A 19062-nucleotide genomic window follows, 5' to 3' on the forward strand; every position below is an offset into this window, starting at 1 on the left:
CAGGGGTCATTGTAGGGCTCCTTGTTAACACATTCTGGGCCCTGTGCCTCCCGACTCCTCCCAGGTAATCTAATTAACTCTCAAGGAGAGCCCAAGCCTCATGAAAGCAGAGTCATTGAATCCACAATGCTTCTAGGAAGTGTCATCCAAGTTGCACAGGGCAGGCATTTTCACTAGGAGAGCCATGCATGGGGCTTTCAGATGCTTTTCTTTTCCTAAGTCAGCAGGAAGGGTGTTAGGCTACTACCTGGGCACCTCTTCTGCCCATTCAAGGAGTTGCCGCTAAGTGGTTGCTGGCCCTGCCCTTGTCTTGCCAGACTCCAGCCCAGGAGCAGGCTTCAGTGAGAAATCCTCCATCTTGTCTGGACCCCCAACAATTCCAGGTGGGGCTCCAGGACTTGCTGCCCTGCAACTCCATCCTTCTTCCCCCGCTACAGCATCCTCCAATTTCCTCTCTGCCTCTGATTCCCAAGCTGTGACACATTCCCTTCATTTTCTCCAAAGCAGGTTATTTCCCTCTTGGACAAATTTCTAAATCTTTCTAATTAACTAATTGGGTTGGGTTGAAGCCTTGCACCATTTGTAACCTGTAATTACTAGAAAATTGCCATGGTAACCACACTACTAATTAGTGACAATTTATTGCCATGGCAACTGGACCATAACAGAGATGTTACCCACAACTCCTTCTTGGCAAGTTCACCACGCAGTTGGGGAGCAGGTGAGTCGACAGTTGGGGAGCTAGCCTCCTGGGCACCAGCTGTAGCAGACTCAGGATGGAGGGTCTAAGGGGATCTGAAGCAGGGGCAGCCAGGTACCTGTACCCCTCTCTGAGGCTGAAAGGGGAACTCTACTCCCAGGTCCATCGTGTATGGGCTCTTCGGACCAATAAAATCCATCCATCTTAAGTGTAGCCTGACCCTCCCACTCCATGCCCGGTCAATGACAGAGGCCCGTTATTCAGCAAGTATCTTGCCTAGACCTTGCTCTCTCCACTAGCTCTTTCCCTGACTTCTCCCCATCTTCTCTGTCACACCCACCCTGTTTCGTGGCCTCTGAGGTTTAGCACACACCCTATGGGACTACCCCAGGGCAGTTAGGAACATCTTTATTCAGCCTTGGAAAATGATGTCCCAATAGGGAGTTAAACTCCACTTTACATCAATTAATTATTTTATACTTGAGGCCAGAATATTCTCTTGGGGGCATGCGGCTCTGCAGTTGGGGCTAGAAAGGCGCATTGGTGGTGGGAAAGATGGGGGGGTGGTGGTCAGGAAGTTCGAGTTGTGTGACCTTGGGCATGTCACTGAGCCTTTCCAGGCATCTGGTTTCTCATCTATAACTTGAGACTGATAATAATAACCCCTTCTCAGGCTGTCATAAGTATTAAGTGAGCTGGTATTTGGAAGGTACCTTGGAAAACGTCAAGTGTCACAGATTCATTAGTGCCACTATTTCCCACCTGCTGGGAGAATAATATCCCTTTATTTTGCCAACACTCTCAAGCTTCAGAGACCTCCTTGTTCTGCTGCTGAGTATGAATGCAGCTCCCTCCCCACCCCTCCCCGAAGGCTTCTCACTCTGCCCACTAGACTGGCTGGGAGAGAGGGTCACAGGAGAAAATGCTTTCCTGTGGTCCCCTCTTTCTCCAGTCAGTTTCAGGCACCCCCCTGATGGTCAGCTCCGTGGGTCTGAGCCCACGGGGCAAGCTTTGCTCACCCTTAAGAACTTCACCCCTAAACCTCTGAACCTTACACTTGGGAGATGCAGACCCAAGTCCAATTTAGGTGCAGAGGGTGTCAGAGGATGAGATGGCTGGATGGCATCACTGCTTCAGTGGATGTGAACTTGGGCAAACTCTAGGAGATGGTGAGGGACAGGAAGGTCTGGCGTGCCACAGTCCACTAGGGTCGCAAAGAGTCGGACAAGACTGGGCGACTGAACAACAACAATCCATCTCTCAAACCACATGAGGGCAGCCCTCATGGCTGAGGGTAGGGAAGGGAAAGAGGGGTTGTAGGAAGTTGGGGGCTTGCTGCTCCACCACCCCAAACAGTACAGCAGAGGGGCCGGGATGAAGAGGCGCACGATTCACTGTGCTAAGGAAGAGCCCCCAGGGTCTGCCTGGAGCGGCAGGAACTTGGGGAGTGTGCCCGCCAGGCCTTGGTCTCCCTCCCTGCGAAATGGTGTGGGGGTGGGCTGAGAAGGTCTCCAAGGCTCCTTCCAGCTCTACTTTTCAGGGCATCCTTCAAGTCGGACCTCAGGATAATTGTGGCTGGGAGTGGATTCCTGGGCCCATTCACAGTCCGCACCATGGAGGCTCTGCAGTGAGGCTGTCAGACAGGGAACTTGGACCTGTGGGATTATTCTGCTGATTAATAATTCCAGTGGATGCTAAGGCCTGCAGGCTGCCAAGAGCGCCCAAGATATTAAAAGAGTAGCAAAGCAGTGGAACATGAAGGGGTGGAGGAATGAACAGTGTGTGTGTGTGTGTGTGTGTGTTGAACAGGTGTGAGAAGGGCAGGATGGTAACAGCCCAAATTTCCTGAAGCTTCTAACACAATAATACTGTGTTGGTGCTGGTGTTGCTACCGCTGACCCTGTGACCCAGGTGCTGGGGAGTGTGCCAGTATAAAGGGTGTTAGACAAGGATATTCCCACTCGTCCCTAATCCCTCCAGCCAGTCCTTGCAGAAAATTGAGGGGGTGGGGAGGGGCAGGAGGACAGCCTGCATCACGTGTCTGCTGGGTGGGGATTTTCAAACCTTGGGCACCTGGTGGGTGCAGGAGGGAAGTCCTTCTTCTCTTTATGCTCCCCTGCCCTGTCCCCAGGCAGGGCTGGAAGAACCTATTTCAGAAGAGAGGACAGGAAAAGGAGGGGCAGGAAGAGATGCTGTGTGGTTCAGTCCTGTGTCCTAGGTTTTGTGTGATTCACCTCACCTCACCATTTTCTAGGTAAGGAAACCAAAGCTCACAGAGGTATAATCTCAGCTAAGGGGCAATGGATCATAGCTGAAACCCATGCTTGAGTGACTCCAGAGCCACCCTCTCCCCATAGGGCACTCTCAAACATTTCTACTCGAGTTCCCTCTCCGTAGAAGAGGGGTCTGTACTCCTGATAAGGCCCCAGAATGGCCAGCCATAATAAGCTTGACATTAAAAAAAAAAAACTCAGTTGTTTTAGCTGAAGAAAATGCATATCAAGATTGCATTTGTATTCTGTAATACATCTGTGCTTGCTTTAAACAAACAAAAAAAATGTCCCTTCTTGTCAATCATCTAATGCATCTGACACTCTGTGTTGGCTGGGGCTTTGGGTACCCCTGGTAGGCCTGTGGTTGCACTCCCTGGGGGTCCCAGGCCCTGGCTGAGGAGTCTGTCACTCTCGCCTTGCCTGTCCCTAGCTGACACATTTGGCTGCACTCCCACTGAAAGGCTAGCACCCGCCTGGGAACCCGGGAGGCTCTGAGGTCCCCAGGCTACCGCCCCTTCTCTGGAGCTGGCTGGTGGGGATCCGCCAGAAGGCCTCAGCTGGGCTTTAGGCATCTCTGTCTCCTCCAATAATGACTTTCTATAAATCAGATCTGCCCGCTGCTTTGTTCTACACTACTCCCAGCCAACAGCAAAACTCTCTACCCAACATCATAAATCCACCTTCATTTTCTTTCCAAATTTCTTTTAAGGCTTCTTTAATCACCACCTTGCAGCCTGGACGGATGCTCCCTAAAACGGTGAGGCCAAATCGCAGAGGTCCTGGGAGGAAGTAGAGGTGGGGAGAGGCAGGGTCCAGAGGGAAGAAGGGAGAATAGAGGGATTCCAGTGGGAATAGGGCTAAAGATGCCCACACCTGTGCCCTGGAGGACACGCCGGGGAGACACGTGGAGAAAACCTCCAGGGCAGGGGCTGGTCCTACTTGCTTTGTGCTTCCCCACTATGTTCAGACAGTAAAGAATTCACCTGCAGTGTGGGAGACCTGGGTTCCATCCACGGATTGGGAAGATCCACTGGAGGAAGGCATGGCAACCCACTCCAGTATTCTTGCTTGGAGAATCCCCATGGACAGAGGAGCCTGGCAGGCTACAGCCCATGGGGTCCCAAAGCGTCGGATACAACTAAGCAACAAAGCACGTGGCTGTGCTCCCTACACTCGGGAAATGACCAGCATCCCTCAGTCAGAACCCCAGAGGAGGGTGTTGATGTCCGCCACATTTGTGGGTACTGTGTGCCAGGCCCTGTGCCAGGCATGCCTATGTTTACCTCTTTCAACATTCCCATTTTGCAGGCAAGAAAACTGAGGCCCAGAGAGGTTAAGTTGCTCTCTATTGCCTGGGCAGGAGGACATGGTGGAAGCAAGATCTGCACCCAGCACTCTGGCTCCAGACCCTGGCTACTTAGCAGTTCTGCTAGAGGGCTAATTCAAGGTGCTCAGAGAGGCCTGGGGACATGTCTGAGATCATTGGGGGGCCATAGAGGCGGCTGCAAAACTTTTGGTCCCCTTGAGTTCCTGACAGGCCCTCGGCCATGGGGAGAACTAGTTCTTAGGATTCCCATGCAGGGCAGCTCAGGCTACAAAAGGCTGCGGGCAGCTGGGGAAGCCGGGGCTAGGAGGACCAGGAACCAACAGGGAGTGGTCTTGCCGCTGCTCAACTCTGCATGGGAGGCTCGGGCAGCGCCGCCCTCCAGGGACCCTCGAGTCCCCCGAGAGCGGGCGCGCTGGCCGCTAGATGGCACTGTGACCCAGCAGAGCGGCGGCCGGCGGCGGAATCGGGAGTCAGGAGAGGATGCCTCCCCTCCCCCTCCCGCGGAGCCCGACAGCCCGGTGTGGGCTTCGCCACCGCCCGCCCTGCAGCCCGGGATGCCCGGGCCAACCCCCCTGCTTCCCTGAGCAGCCCGGGCCAGGCAGCTGTTTCAATCAGAAAAACCGGGAGTCGCAATTAAAGTCCAGACGGCCAATCCCTGGGGCTGCGTTTCTGGTGGGTGCGCCTCTTCTTCACCAGCCCCTCCTGTCTTGCAGGCTGGAGCAGGATTCTCAAGTTGGAGGTCGTTTGAAAGGTCAGCTGATTCTGGTAGGTGAGGCATCAGCGGCTGGGGCTGTAAGTGCTAGTGTCTCTGCAAACCTCCTGTGTGACCTTGGGCAAGTCCTTTCTCCTCTCTGGACCTCGATTTGTTCTTTTGCAAACGGGTGGTCCTCTGTGGTCCATCCAGCAGATGGGTGTTGTGTGCCTTGGCTCCAGGGACATGCAGCTCTCTGACTGCGCAGCTGGCCGAGGCTTGCTTCCCTCCCAGCCTGTTCAGGCCCTGCTCCTCACTGTCTACATCTTTCCCAGGCCCCAGGGCACCGTCCTGGAGCTGAGCCTTGGCCATGTGCCAGAGCCTTGGCAATCAGGCCGGGCTCTGGTGGTGGCCGTTACCTTTGGGGTCCATTCCTGAGAGGGTGTCTGGGCTAGTTTTCCAGCCAGATGTCCATGTGTCGTGAACAGTGACTATGGGGGCTGCAGGGTAGCGCTGGGGGGCTTGGCGGGCAGGGAAAGGGGGGGCTGGGGAAGGCGGGCAGACAGAACAGTAAGTTGGTGGGCCAAATAGGTTCTTGTCAGCCAAATGGCTCTTGGAAATCTGCAGAGCTGCTCTAACGTGTCCTCTGGGCATGCCAGCTGCCCCGGCCTGCCTGCACGCTCCACAGAAACTGCTGTCCCTTCCTTGCGCTATCCGGTCCCTCCAGTACAGCCTGGCACAGCTGCTGGGTGCCCCCATCCCCACCTGTGCTCCTCAGCTGTCTTGTCTTGGAGACATCCCTGGTTCGGCCAGCGCTCCTTTCCCACCCCTGGTTCTGCCAGCCCCCCTGCCAGCCCCGCCAGCGTGAACAATGTCCCCTCATGCTCGCACCCTGCTGCAACCTTATGAATTCTTTGATTCTGTGTACAGCCCTCGCTCCCAGACCTTGCCTCCCTTCCAGCTCATCATTTTCAAGTGCTTTCTCTCCCCAGCCCACCCTCCTTCTCCTGCAGATCAAGGCACTTAATTGCCAAGCCAGCCCAGTGCACAGAACTGGGAACTATTCAGAAAAATTGACTGTACAAGTCGAGGCTGAAGCTCCTGCATGTTTATTCCTTTTCCCAGGAAAACATGGTTTATTACTGACACTCAGCCTCTATGCTGCTCGCTCCCATGCAGAGCTCTCGCACACTTTGATGGGGCTTGAGTCGTGTAAACTATTTTATTGTCTAGTCATTTGTTCCCACAAACTTTGTCAGACAGGTTAACATCAATCTCCCCCTTTCACTGAGGTGGAGGGCTGGCTAGAGAAAGGCATCGTAAACTCAGGGGAGGCCGTGACAACCCTTTCTGGGGAGGACTTTGAGATTATGCCACCACCCAGGTGGCTGAAGGCAGGGGAGTGGCCCAGATGACCCTTCAAGGATCCTTCCAGCCCCCCAGATTTGGAACCAGGTAGGCTGCCACTTGGAATTCTGTAGTGCCAGTTGGGACGGACATATCAGGAAGGTCGACCGCTCAGAGAATTTCTACATTCAAGGTGCAGGTAGGATGTCAATGAGGCCACAGTACACGTGAGAAGTTGTGTACAGCTCTGGCTTCCTGATTTTTGGCATCCTAAACAGGAACTAGATTGCTCTGCCATCAGCAGTCTATTGGCAGATTATCAGAGTTTAGTCAGCAGCCGTGCTGGAATTAGAAAAACAGCCTTCCCTAGAAAGATCTCCCTGTCAGAGACTCTGACAATAGGTCCCCCGTCCTGAAAGATGTGGGGGGAGCGTGCCTTAAAAAAAAAGTGCTGGAGAGGTTTGGGAATAAGAACACAATTCTTTGAGCTCAGTTAGCTGAGACGGGACCCAGCTGAAGCTTAGGGATTTAGCACTCAATTCCTGGCTGCTTATGTGTAAGTAAATAATTTCGTCTGCTGTTTGGCAATAAAAAATGCTTTAAATCTTCGCCTCTGTGATTTGTCAGTTTTCTCCTACAGAACCTGTTCACCCATCACTTGGGTTACAGCAGGGAATGGGGTAAGGGGTTCCAAGGAGAGAAAAGATGCGATGATCTTCTGGGCTATGTCCGATGTCACCCACTGTGCCCGCCAAAGCCCACCCCACCAGATGTCCCATCATCTGGAGAGGCAGCCTTGGAGGAAGCCGTCTGTGGGTGGTGGGATAGAATAAAACCTTCACTCTCCCTCCCTAGGGACACAGATCCACCCTCTCCTGTGGTCTCTGATGAATTAGACTCAGCCTTGCAGGGCCTGAAGCCTAGCCCCAGCCCCCGGCCCCTCCAGCTCACAGCCCCACCCCACCCTCCGCCCCGTTCCACTCTGCCTACCTGTGTATTTGCTGACCCCAGCTTCAGCTGCTACATCTCTGAGCGCCAGGATGCCCCGGGAGAGGTCACTGGCCTCGGGGTCCATTTCGATGAGGGCGTCAGGGCCCACGTTACCGTAGGCATAGTTGGCGATGTAGATGGAGTAGCGTCCGGAGCCCTGAGCAGGCAGGGAAGGAGGGTCAGTGAGCAGGACCATCTGTAGGCCCAGAAGCAGATCCCACCTCCACTTACAGGACCGTAGCTCTTTCTCGGGGTTGGGGCTCCGCTCCTGGGGTCTGGCGTGCGTGACCTTGCACGACACAGCTCCAGAGGTGCTTTTTCACAGAGGCTACGAAGTGTGGGGTGCCCCCAGGGTCCTACAGCACAGCGCTTCCCCTTCTCTCCTGTTCCAGAAGAACATCCCTCCCTCTCCCCCACAACCACCTTTTTATAGACAATTTTCTAATGTGCCTCCCTCCAGCTGAGCTCTCTCCAGCTGCCAGCCAGGGTAGCTGCTCAATAAATATTTGCTGATTGATTGATCTACCAATTCCCATTATTCTCAGTCTCTCTCTCTCCCATTCAAGCTTGCTCTAGCCAAGATGACAAGCAAATTCCTGAGCCATCTCCCACCCCCACCCCCACCCCATACTTTTTCACTCCTTAATTTGGATGGCACAAGAGGTTCGGCCACGCCAGGCTCCTCCTTCCTACTTCTACCCCCTTGCTTTTCCTGTACCAGAAAGAAATTGTATATTGCTTCTGCCTTTATAACAGTGTCTCAAATATATATATATATTTCCCCCTTTGCATCCAGGAGAAGCCCTGGGCACCAGTTCCTTGTTACTGTAGTCATTCTCCTCTCTAGTCCAAAACACGGCTGATGAAAGATTCTTTCCTGCCTGTTATTATAATGGTGTTATTTCTTCAATGGATGCTTTCTTTCCCCCAAGAGATCCACACAATTTCTCAATCAGTTTTCTAGCTTTCCTCTTATCCCTTGCAGCATTTCCCTCCAATTAATCAGACAGTACATATTTCTTGAGCTCCAACGATGTGCAAGGTCCTGGGTTATAAATGTACTTCAGACAAAGTCTTTGTCCTTAGGTTGCTTATAGTCTGGCTTTAAGGAAGCTGACAAGCTACTGTATGGCACCGGGAACTATACTCAATATTTTGTAATAACCTGTACGAGAAAAGAATCTAAAAAAAAAAATATATATATATATATATGTATGTATAGATGAATCACTTTGCTGTATCCTGAAACTAACACAACATTGTAAATCAACTATACTTAAATAAAAAATAAAATTAAAAACAACAACAACAAAGGAAGCCATGAGCACAAGACAACCTGGGAGAAACAGCTGAATTTAAGACAGCACAGCGGGCCCTGTCACTGTCCTCTGTTCAGCCTTCTTTGCTTTCTTCTATTTCTTCCCCAGTGGTCCCATGAGAGCCCTCTCTCACCTAACTGGTCACTTTATCCCTTTGGAACCATTTTATTCGGGGAAGTTGATTAAGAGCCACCTGGGGCTAACAGGTGGGTGAAGCAAGGAAGGTGCTCAGGCTCTCCTGGGGGAATCAGACGTGTCAGCAACTACAGGTCTGATTAAGAGTGGGTACAGGGTTTCCCCAGAAGAAGGGCTCCTAACCCAGAGGAAGGGCACCTGGCCATAGAAAGTTCAGAAAAGGTTTTCTAAGAGGAGTCTCGGCCAGCTGAAGTGGAGGGGAAAGAACCTTCCAGGCAGAGATGAGACAAAGAATGATATATATCATATGTTGGGAAGCCACAAACAGTTTGTTCAATGTTCCCAGAATATAAAACGAAGATGTGGCATGTCGGGGCAGGAAACTGGAGAAGGTGGCAAAGCTGTTTATAAAGACTTTTCTGCCTCTTCATTTCTGGTTCTCTGGGTCTCTAGCCTGCTACCTGAATGATGTTGTAAAGCAGTGCATCAGTTTTGCATAGGGATCATGTGGGGATCTTGTGAAAATGCAGATTCTGATTCGGCTACCCGAGTCTTGTTACTCAAAACGGTCCCTGGGCCAACAGCATCAGTGTCACCTGGAAGCATGTTAGAAATATGGACTCTCAGGTTCCAGCCCAGACCTGCCGAATCAGAATCTGCATTTTCAGAAGATCTCCACATGATCCCTATGCAAAACTGAAGCCTGAGTTGCACTGCTTTACAACATCACTTGTGGTTAGGGAGAACTTAGAAAGATTCTTGCCCATCCCAGGAGCTTGGTGTACGTGTGTGGAATGACTGGATGAAGGGTGAATGGATGGGGCCAAAGGGGAAAGTGCGCCTTTACCGTGACGCTGCCTGACCCTACCAGCTGTTCACAATCTCATCGACAAATGGGCAATTAAGCCCAAATGAACTGAAATGCACTCTGCTAGAAATCAGGATATTTATAAAATGCGGTTATACCTAGTTCCTTACATCAGTGTATTGGGTTGACAAAACAGAAAAATTGTAGATGTGTTACAGTTATAGAAGACTGCAGAAATTCACATGTGAACTTGACCACAGTAATTGTGGGTGGGGGAGCTGATTCCAGGGGAAGGAAGATGTTTCTGCAGCTTTGGGTCCAGGGCAGTGGGACCCATCCTCTAGTCTACCTCAGAATCAACTGGCAGGAGGAAGGGGGCAGGGTGGTGGTGGCAGTGAAAGCGACATGGATGCTGGGTCCTATCCCCAGAGTTTCTGATTCAGGGGGTCTGGAGGGCGCCCTCAAATCTGCATTTCTAACAAGTTCCCAGGTAAAGCTGGTGCAGCTGTTTCAAGAACCACACCCTGAAAACCACTAGTCTAGGGCTGTCAGTCTGGATCCTAGTCCAAGCTCTGCCCCTAACTGGCTCTACGTCCTTGGGCAGGTTCCTCACCCACTTTGGCTGCACCTCCTCACGTGTTACATGGGAATTGTAGCCCCCCTGCTTCCTGGCAGGGTCGTTGAGAAGATGAAATGAGACAACGCATGTGAAAGGACTTTGAAAAGATAAAAATGCTATATAAACATGAGGCATAATCATTATCGATCAGGGAACGCTTCTTGTAAGAGATTGGCTTTGGGCTGGATCCAGAAAGGTGGATGAATGATGAGGCAGCTGAAGACGAAGGGCAGTAGTGTTCCAGGTTGGAGACAGAGAACGGATGAGGGCTGAGAGGCGAGAGGGAGAGAACAGCACACTGTAGGGGTTGAGACTTTTACCTGGTGCAAAGCTCCCAAGCTTAGCACACATCAGAGTCACCTTTGGGCCTAGTTGAAACCCAGGCTGCTGAAACCCCACCCCCAGTGGTTCTGATGGATAGGTCTGGAGGGTGGGGCCTGAGAACCCGCATTTCTAACAACGCTGATGCTGTTGGTCCAGAGACCACCAATCAGGTACCCCAACAGCCCCAGCTAGGGGCTGTAGGGCAAAGGCTGTAATAGAACCTGTGGTTAGAAATGTGTATTTGGTACAGGTTTACCGAAAGGCAAGGTAGCAGGGAGGTAAAAAGGTGTCTGATTATTTTCAACTAGGCAGGACTCAATCTCTGGCTTTGCCTGTCATTTGTTATATGGTGACAAGGTCAAGTTGCTTAAGTGTTAGAAGCCTTAGTTTCCCTATCTGTAAAATGGGGATAATGACAGCATTTACCTCATTGGCTTATTTGAAAATTCAGTAAGATGGTGAATGGAAATCACTTAACACAGAGCTTGGCACGGGGCTAGTTTAATAAGCATAATAGCTATTATTATTAATGTTTTGTTATGTTAATATTATATCCCTATTTTTACGATTGCTCTTGTGTTTTCCTGCACCACACTGCATCCCTGTCTCTCAGCTGCCACACTGGCCTTGACCTCTCCACAGTTCTCAGGCCTCGGGGGTTGCCAAGGTGGCGGCTGAACACAGACAGTAGCCCCTCTTCTGACGGCAGACAGACCGTGGGGGCGCTTTCTAGTTCCCTGAGGCTGGGTCTGAGTAGGGAGTGAGCGAGCCGCTAAGTGCCTGCCTACTGTGCTTCATGCCAAAGTGTCTTTTTTCCCCCTTTTTTCTTTTTGCACTTCACATGGTGCCTCTGTTCTGTGGTTACGTGCGTGGGTGTGTAGGTGACCTTGTTAGGACAGAGTGCGTCTCTCTGTGATTAACCTTCAGACCCTCCTACCGGTGCTGAGAAGGTTCCCACCTTAGCTGGGTGTGGGGCGCCCTGGTCATGAAGGGGCTAAGGAGACTAGAAGCCAGGAGGAGATGGAAGAGGCCTCTCAGAGGCCAGGCCTGGTGGCCCCTCCACCCCCCAGATCCTCCCCACTCCCTGGGGCTCTCATGGAGCCTCCTCCCCGTTTCCTCCCACCAGGCGGGAGTCCAGGTGGCACAGATTCAGGTCAGGGCTAAATGTGGCTTCACAGCGCAGCTTGGCTGCCCTTCCAGCACCAGCTTGTTAAGAAATAAATATTTATACCTGGCACCTGCCTTTTCCCAAGGCCTGGAGGCCCCTGCTGTGAAGATTCACTCTGAATCCCCAACCCCCTTGATGCCATCTCCAATCCCGAACGAACGAGTTGGCCCCCTCGCCCCAGCTCCCAGAATGGGGGCCAGAGATGCTCCCCGGGAAGCTGGGCAGCAGCTGGGTCCCTGATTTAGTGATGATGTTTTGTAAAAGCCAAGGAGGGGCGGCAGGGGAGCAGGTGACAGGAGGGATAAATCACCGCCATGCCACGCTCTGGCTCTGGCTGGGTTGTCTGGGATGCCCGGGCGGGGCCCCCTCACAGGACGGATGGTTGCAGCTGCTTCTTCCCTCCTCACTTGGCCTTTCTCCCGGACACTTTGAGTTGAGCACCCGTGTGCCGGGTGGACCAGCAGGGCAGGAAAGTATCAATGGTGCTTTGGATTAACTAAAGTACTTGTACATTCAGGCAACCCTCCGCTCACCCACTCATGAGCCCCTTTGCTATGCCTTCGTTTGTTCCATAAATATTTATGGGGGAGGGGGCCTGATGGCTCAATGCCTGGCACATAGTTGGCACTTCATAAATGAGTTGAGTTGAATTAACGAACACAAGGTTAAGAGCTGACAGATTCTGATTCATGTCTGAGCCACACCACCAATTCATTGTGGGTCCTCAGGCAGGTCCCTGCTCCACGCTGGGGTTCAGTGCCCTCCTCTGTCCAGTAGACACAAAGATGACAGCCCCTGGTTGCCGGGAGGGCCTCAGGGGAGAAAGGATGTGAAAGTATGTTAGCACCTACTATGTGCAAGGCCCCATGGGAGTGGCCTTGAGCTCTGCCCTTGGGAGCCATGCTCTGTCTGGGGATGTCTGCTGGGGCCCCCCTCCTGCCCATCACACTGCTGGTGCCTCCCTTCTCCCCAGGCCGCCATGTACCCCTGGACTCACCTTCCTGTCCACACAGGCCACAGAGCGCCCGGCAAAGAGGCTGGCCACGCCGCGGGCCACATTGACCTCGTCACTCAGGATGTCTTCCCAGCGGTTATTGCGGAATTTGAACAACTTGTCCGTGTACGTGGCCACCCCTGGAGAGAGGAGGGAAGAGAGGGCTGGTGGTCGGTGGGGTGCCTGTCCCAGGTGTTGGGGCCACAGGTGGATGGGTCACCTGCTGCACGGTGAACGCTCCTCACAGCCCTCAGGCAGTGGTGACCCCTCTCCTGGGGACACCCAGTTATTCTCAGTTGAGAGAAGACACTGAAGCTTATGAAGATGCCAGCCCAGGCCTCAGGAACTTTGGAAGATGTGTGACCGCTAGTGTGGGTCAGAGCTGATCCTCAATAGCAGGATCTCACAGTCTGCACCACACTTCTCTGGCATCAGGAAGGGACATCCTGGGATCGCCAGTATTTTGAATGTCTCTATTTTTCTAGGAGCTGCTCGCTGCATGCTCTGCTCAGTCAGAGTCTGATGTGGGTCTCAGAAGAAATGGTCCCGGTCAGTGGGTGGGTCTCGAAATCCAGATGGAGGGCGGGGCTGGGAGTTGAGCTCTGACAGGGGTATCACCAATAGCCTGAGAAACCTGGATGGCAGTGGGGTCAGCACTCATGGGGCGAGGGTTAGTGGAGAGGCAACAGGCTCAGGCTGAGGGGAGCAGGTGATGCGGCAGATAAAACTTGGGGTTTTGAGTAAACTGGCCTGAGTCTCAGGCTCGGTTCTACAGAGACTCTTCCAGATTTTAGTTGTTGACTGTGGGCAATTTGAGCCTCAGTTTCCTTATTTGGAAGTGGGGATAACAATAATAACTACATTCTACTTTAATTCGAGGGATAAATGAGATAACTCAGGTTAGAGGCTGAGCACAGCGCCCCTCCAGAGTTGGGGGTGGTCCTCGACAGAAATGACTATTCTGGTTTCATAGACGGGGGCCCTCTGAGGTGCTTCAGGGACTTCAGCCCTGCATTGCAGGGGTGTGTCGAGAGTGTCTCAGTGTGTGAGAGAGTGTGTGAAAGTGTGTAGGAATAAGCAGGAGTAAGTGGGTGTATGAGAACAAGAGTGTGAGTAAAAATGAGTGAGCGTAAGTGTGAGATTGAGTGAGTGTGAGAATGAGTGTGACAGTGAATGACAGGACAGTGAGTGCATGAGTGTGAGCATGTTTCGGTGAGGGCTATTTATGGAAGGGTCCTCAGGGGGCTCTGACTTGGGGGACAAAGGCTGCCCTCTGAGTGGCCTCACATGGGGCCCTCCTAAGACCACGGGGACCCACAGGGGAAGGTGCATTCTCTGTAGGGCCTGGACTTGACCCCAGGGACACTCGCCAGACTCTGGGGAGCTGGCAGGGGGACAGAGCCATGCCACCTGGCCTGACCCTCCCAGGCGTGCAGAGACCGGTTCCCATGAAGGGGAAGGCCCTTCCCTAGTGGAACGGGAGGCAGATCCAGGAGTCCTGCAGGTGTCTGTGGGTGGTGGGGGAGACCTGGGCTGAGGAGCCGAAGCCAGGGTTTGCCAGAGCTGCTGTGGCTGGTGGGGGAATGCCCACTGGGGCTCCCAAGGGTCTGCACAGAGCTGCTGTGGCTGCTGGGGGCCCACTGGGGCTCCTGGGGGTCTGCCAGAGCTGCTATGGTTGGGGGTGGTGTCCACTGGGGCTCCCAAGGGTCTGCCAGAGCTGCCGTGGCCGGGGGTGGGTGCTCACTGGGGCTCCCGAGGAGCCCGATCAGGACAGAAGCACAGGTGTGGACTCGGCCCAAAGCCCATGTCCAGCTCTGATTCCCATTTGTCCGAGCCAGTTCTTTATTCTCTTAGGGCCTTGGTTTCCTCATCTGAGAGTTGGAGGTAACAGCTGGCCTCCCCACTCCCAGCATGGCTGCAGGAACTGCAGGGGAAAACTCTGTGGCCCCTGTTTGCTCTGCACCACCTGGGTCTCTAAGGCCCTTGTTGCAATCCTTGGGGAACAGATATGTTTAGAAACTTAGATTATTTTCCCTTTCACATTTCAGAAAGGTAACACAACACACACCCTGTTTATTATATAACACCCCCAGCAGGAACCAGGGCAGCACCCTGTAATTAAACACATTAATATTTCTGCAGTGAAATATATGAATATCACACCAAGTGGGATAAATAAAGCCCATAAATAGCTCACATCAGCTCAGGACAGGTTTTGCTATCAATTCACTTTCCCACAAACTTAAAAAAAGCACTTGAGGCTTTCAGAGCGTTCTGGGTTTCAGGACTGCAGGAGAGGAGCATGGCTACTCCCCAGGCAAGTGGCAGCCTTGTCATTGCCTTCTAATGCCTGGGGGGCCTCTGAGGATGGTCCTGCAGCTTCCGGATGCCCAGCCTTCACAATAGCGAGCGACCCTTGCCCTTCTCTGTCAAACCAGGGCCTCTTGAGACTACACCTCAGCTTGTCTAGTTCCCCCTGAAATTTGACCAAGATTAAACTCAACCAAAGCTTGGGCTGGGTGAGGAAGCAGCTCTGGCAGTGGGGGCTCTGCAGACCTCTGATGGGCCCCTCTGCATACAGTGGGAAATCTTTCTCAAACCTCTGAGTCCCTGCCTTAGCTAGGCAAGAGGAAAAAAACGAGCCCAGGGTGACTCGATCCCTCTCTATTTGCCTAATTACCCCCGATTCTTCCTGCTCACATTTCCCAAAGTGTGTTTAGTGGAATCTGGTCTCTCTGAGCTGCCTGGGGAAACGATTTCATGATTATCTGAGCTCAGGAAAGACTGCACCTTTCACCCCCCACTTGGAGATTCTCAATGGACACCAGTCTATCAAAACTTTGAAAAGTCTTGCAGTATATTACAGGCTTAATTTCATGTAAGCCAGGCTTTCCCAAACATACAGCCATGGCACCCCTTTTTGCAGCTCACCTCTTAGCATCCTGCAGAACTACCACTGTTCTGTGCAAATTGCTGCCCTGGGGTGTTGACATCAGGCCAGATGCTGGGCTTTGTGGCCAGAGGCGTTAGGGCGACACGTACTGTTAGCCTCTTCCCTAGTTCCAGTCTCCTGGCTTCTGAGCTGACCAGGGACGCCCCAAAGAATAAACTAATTAAGGTAAAATGTGCAACAGTGATGCAGAGCCTTGTAGATCATAAATGGGAACGGCAAAATCAATGGCAGGCCTTCTGCAGGCAGAGGCCTGGAGGCCTGGGCGACAGGAGGGATGGGAGCCTGTGATTTAGGAAGAGCAAACGCTCTGGCAGCTGCAACCTGGGTAATTAGGTGTGTCAGGAAGACAGATAAACAGCGAGCTGTGCGGGTCGATGGCACTGGCAATAAACACCCAGCACTGGCCCCTGGCCCATGTCAGTGCGTAATCCCACCTTCCGGCTCCTTGTAACTGCACTCTGCCCTAGGGTCCCTCACTGAGTCAGGGTCAGCAGCTTGAGAAGGAGAGGGCAGAGGGCCTCTCCTGGGTCCTGGGGGGAGATTCCTAGAAAGCAGAGGCCTGGGAGAAACAGAGGGCATTCAAGGGCAGGGTACGGGGCTCTGGAGGTCACATCCCCTATGAGGAACAATCCTACCCAGAATCTGGCATGTTGGCACTAAGGGAGCTTTGAAGGTCTCAGTGTGTGCATGCTAAGTCACTTCAGTTGTGTCTGATTCTTTGGGACCCCATAAATGGTAGCCTGCCAGGCTCCTCCGTCCATGGGAATTCTCCAGGCAAGAATACTGGAGTGGATTGCTGTGCCCTCCTCCAGGGGTCCTCCCAACCCAGGTATTGAACCCAGTCTCTCATGTCTCTTACATTGGAAGGCTGGTCCTTTACCACTAGCATCACCTGGGAAGCCAGCCCAATGGAAGAGCAGCTGTGGCAAGTGCCAGGTGGCAAGATACTGGGAAGGCCCAGTGGAGGAGGCTCAGGGCCCCCGACTCCCTGCCCGTGCTGGGGAGGCCCCAGGGAAGTAGGAGTCTCGGTCCCTGACTCGGGGCACTTATAGTTCATTAGCCCACAGGAGGGTTACAAAAAGGAGATGCCATGGGACTATAGTAAAAATAAAACTACTTAACATCCCTATGGTGATTTCTATATGCCATGAGCTTCACACACATTCACTCACTAACACTTGCCACAAGCCTACAAGGTAAGTACTATTTTCAAGACCAATTTACAGATGAAGGACCTGAGGCACCAGAGGCAAGGGGACTTGCTTATGATCCCACAACTAGCAGAGTCCCACAGAGATGATAGGAGAGTACATCCCGGAGAGGCAGTGAAGTCAGTCACAGTGATCGGGGAGGGCTTCATGACAGAGGAGGCACTTGAACTGGGACGTGAAGCACCAGAGGAACAATAGCACAACTCCAGTGTGCAGAGCACCTAGTATAGCCAGGCTCTGCATGAAGCACTTTTTTTTTTTAAACAATCATCATCTTGCCTGAATTCTCACACTGCCTTGAGAGGCAGTGTAGCCCCATTTTACAGATGGAAAAATTGAGGGGCAGAGAGGTTAATTTCCCAAGAGCTAGTGTGTGGTGCAGACAGAGTCAAACCCAGGTCTTTCTGACTCTGAAGCCTGCACTTCTGAGCACTGCACCCACGGCTTGTCAGGTAGAGAGGAGGGGGGAGGGTGCTAAGGGCAGGAAGGGAAACACAGACAAAGACACAGAGGGGACACTGAGTCTGCCTAGAGGTGGGGTTTGTGCAGGGGCAGGAGGAGAAGCAAGGCAGGCCAGGAGAGAGCTGCTAATCCAGCACTGAGGCCGAAGGAGGCACGGGTGGTTTCTGATCTGGGGAAGACAATGTTTCTGGAAGATTCACCTGGCAGTGGAGTGAGGTGTGGGCTCACAGGGGAGATAGTGAAGTGGGGAGGCCACTTCTGTAGTAGCTCAGGCACGAGAAGTAACAGGGGAAGTGGGGAGAAGTGCTGGGGTCCAGAGGCTAGGGCAGGAGGTGTGGAGGGTCAGAGTAAGTCCACGGTGTGGGGGAGTGAGGGAAGCGGGGCATTAGGCCAGCTGGGTTGGGAGCAGGAGCTTGGCATTTTCAGGGATCGTAAGGTGGCCAAGAAGGCATGCCCAAGAGCTTGCTGGACACGACGGATGGCAGTTTGCAGAGCAGGGAGGCTGGAACTGGAGTAAAAGGGAAGGCCCAGGGCCATAGACTCAGTCCCAGGAAGGAGGCACATTTGGGTGTGGGAGGGAGAAGAAGGGACAGAAGTGGAGGAGTCACCAGACAAATAGAAAACAGAGAGGTTCTGCATTGAGGGCACTGGTGTCAATCAAGCAAATGATCTTCAATTCACCATCTTGTCATCTGCACACCCAACTCGACCCCCAGAAGTCATCTTAGAGCCACTGGGAGGGTGAGTTTGGGTTACAGAGGGCTCTTCCTAAGGATTGTTAGCCTGAGTGCCTCCTCCCTCAGGAGCTGCCCCCAACCCCGGGAGATGAGCTGACTTGAGTCTGATAACGGTGGCAAAGAGAAGGGTGGGGCAGTGTGTATGGTAGGGTGGGGGCTCAGCCTTCAGCTACATTCTTAAGGCAAAGAGATTACTGCCAAGCAGCAGGGTCAGGAGCTAGCCAGCAACATCCCGGGTGTGGGTTGAACTTGGGCAAGTCATGAATTTGTCTTTTTCTTGTGTATAAAATGTGATAATGAGAATGACCGCCTATTTATCAGATTGTTGTGAGGATTAAACTAGATAATGTAAACAAAGTACTTAGAACAATACCTGGCTCATAATAAATTCAATAAACAATAAAACACTGTCATCACCATCACCACCATCACCACCACTATCTTCCTCCTCCTCCTCCTCACCACCATCGTCATGATCGCCACCATCATCATCCAGGTAATTACAGGGCATGACCACTGCAAATCCGCAATAAGCCACACCCCAGAAGACAACTGTGACATTAAGTATAAAATGCTTTATAAGACTCAGTGGAAAACCAGCAAAGAAGTGATGGCCCTAGGGGAAAAAAGAACTGGCTCTGGAAAAGGACATTTTAAAAAAGAAAGAACCCAGGCTTCCCTGTGTCCCACCCACACACCCTGCCCCTAGTATAATTTCAGACCTCAGTCTTCCTTCCTCCATCCCAGGGAGAAGAGGAAAATCTGATTAACTTCTGCCTAGTGCTTCACTCACATTAGCTCAGTTGGTCCTTTCCATAGTCATGTAAGGAAGATAGACTCTTTGAGAGAGAAATTGGGGCTCAGAGGCTTAAGCCATTTACCTAAGATTGTTAAGTGGCAATGCTGAGCCTCAAATTGTGGTCTGACTGCAAAGCACCCCCCACCCCACATATTAAAGAGCTGGGAGGACTATGTAAAAAAGTATGGAGGTTCCTTAAAAAACT

The 19062-nt window shown here is 52.4% G+C and overlaps 1 protein-coding gene across 4 annotated transcripts in view; it reads right to left on the reverse strand.

The window, feature by feature from the left end:
• Positions 1-19062, reverse strand: part of CRTAC1 (cartilage acidic protein 1) — a 172347-nt gene that overhangs the window by 50616 nt on the left and 102669 nt on the right. For all 4 annotated transcript variants that reach the window (XM_043924925.1, XM_043924924.1, XM_043924922.1 and 1 more), the window contains exons 4-5: positions 12699-12835; positions 7329-7485 (exon numbers count right to left, since the gene is read on the reverse strand). In XM_043924925.1, coding sequence (XP_043780860.1) covers positions 7329-7485; positions 12699-12835 — 294 coding nt within the window. The remainder of the gene's footprint in view (positions 1-7328; positions 7486-12698; positions 12836-19062) is intronic.

Source organism: Cervus elaphus, chromosome 15, assembly GCF_910594005.1.
Source record: "Cervus elaphus chromosome 15, mCerEla1.1, whole genome shotgun sequence".
Taxonomy (NCBI): domain Eukaryota; kingdom Metazoa; phylum Chordata; class Mammalia; order Artiodactyla; family Cervidae; genus Cervus; species Cervus elaphus.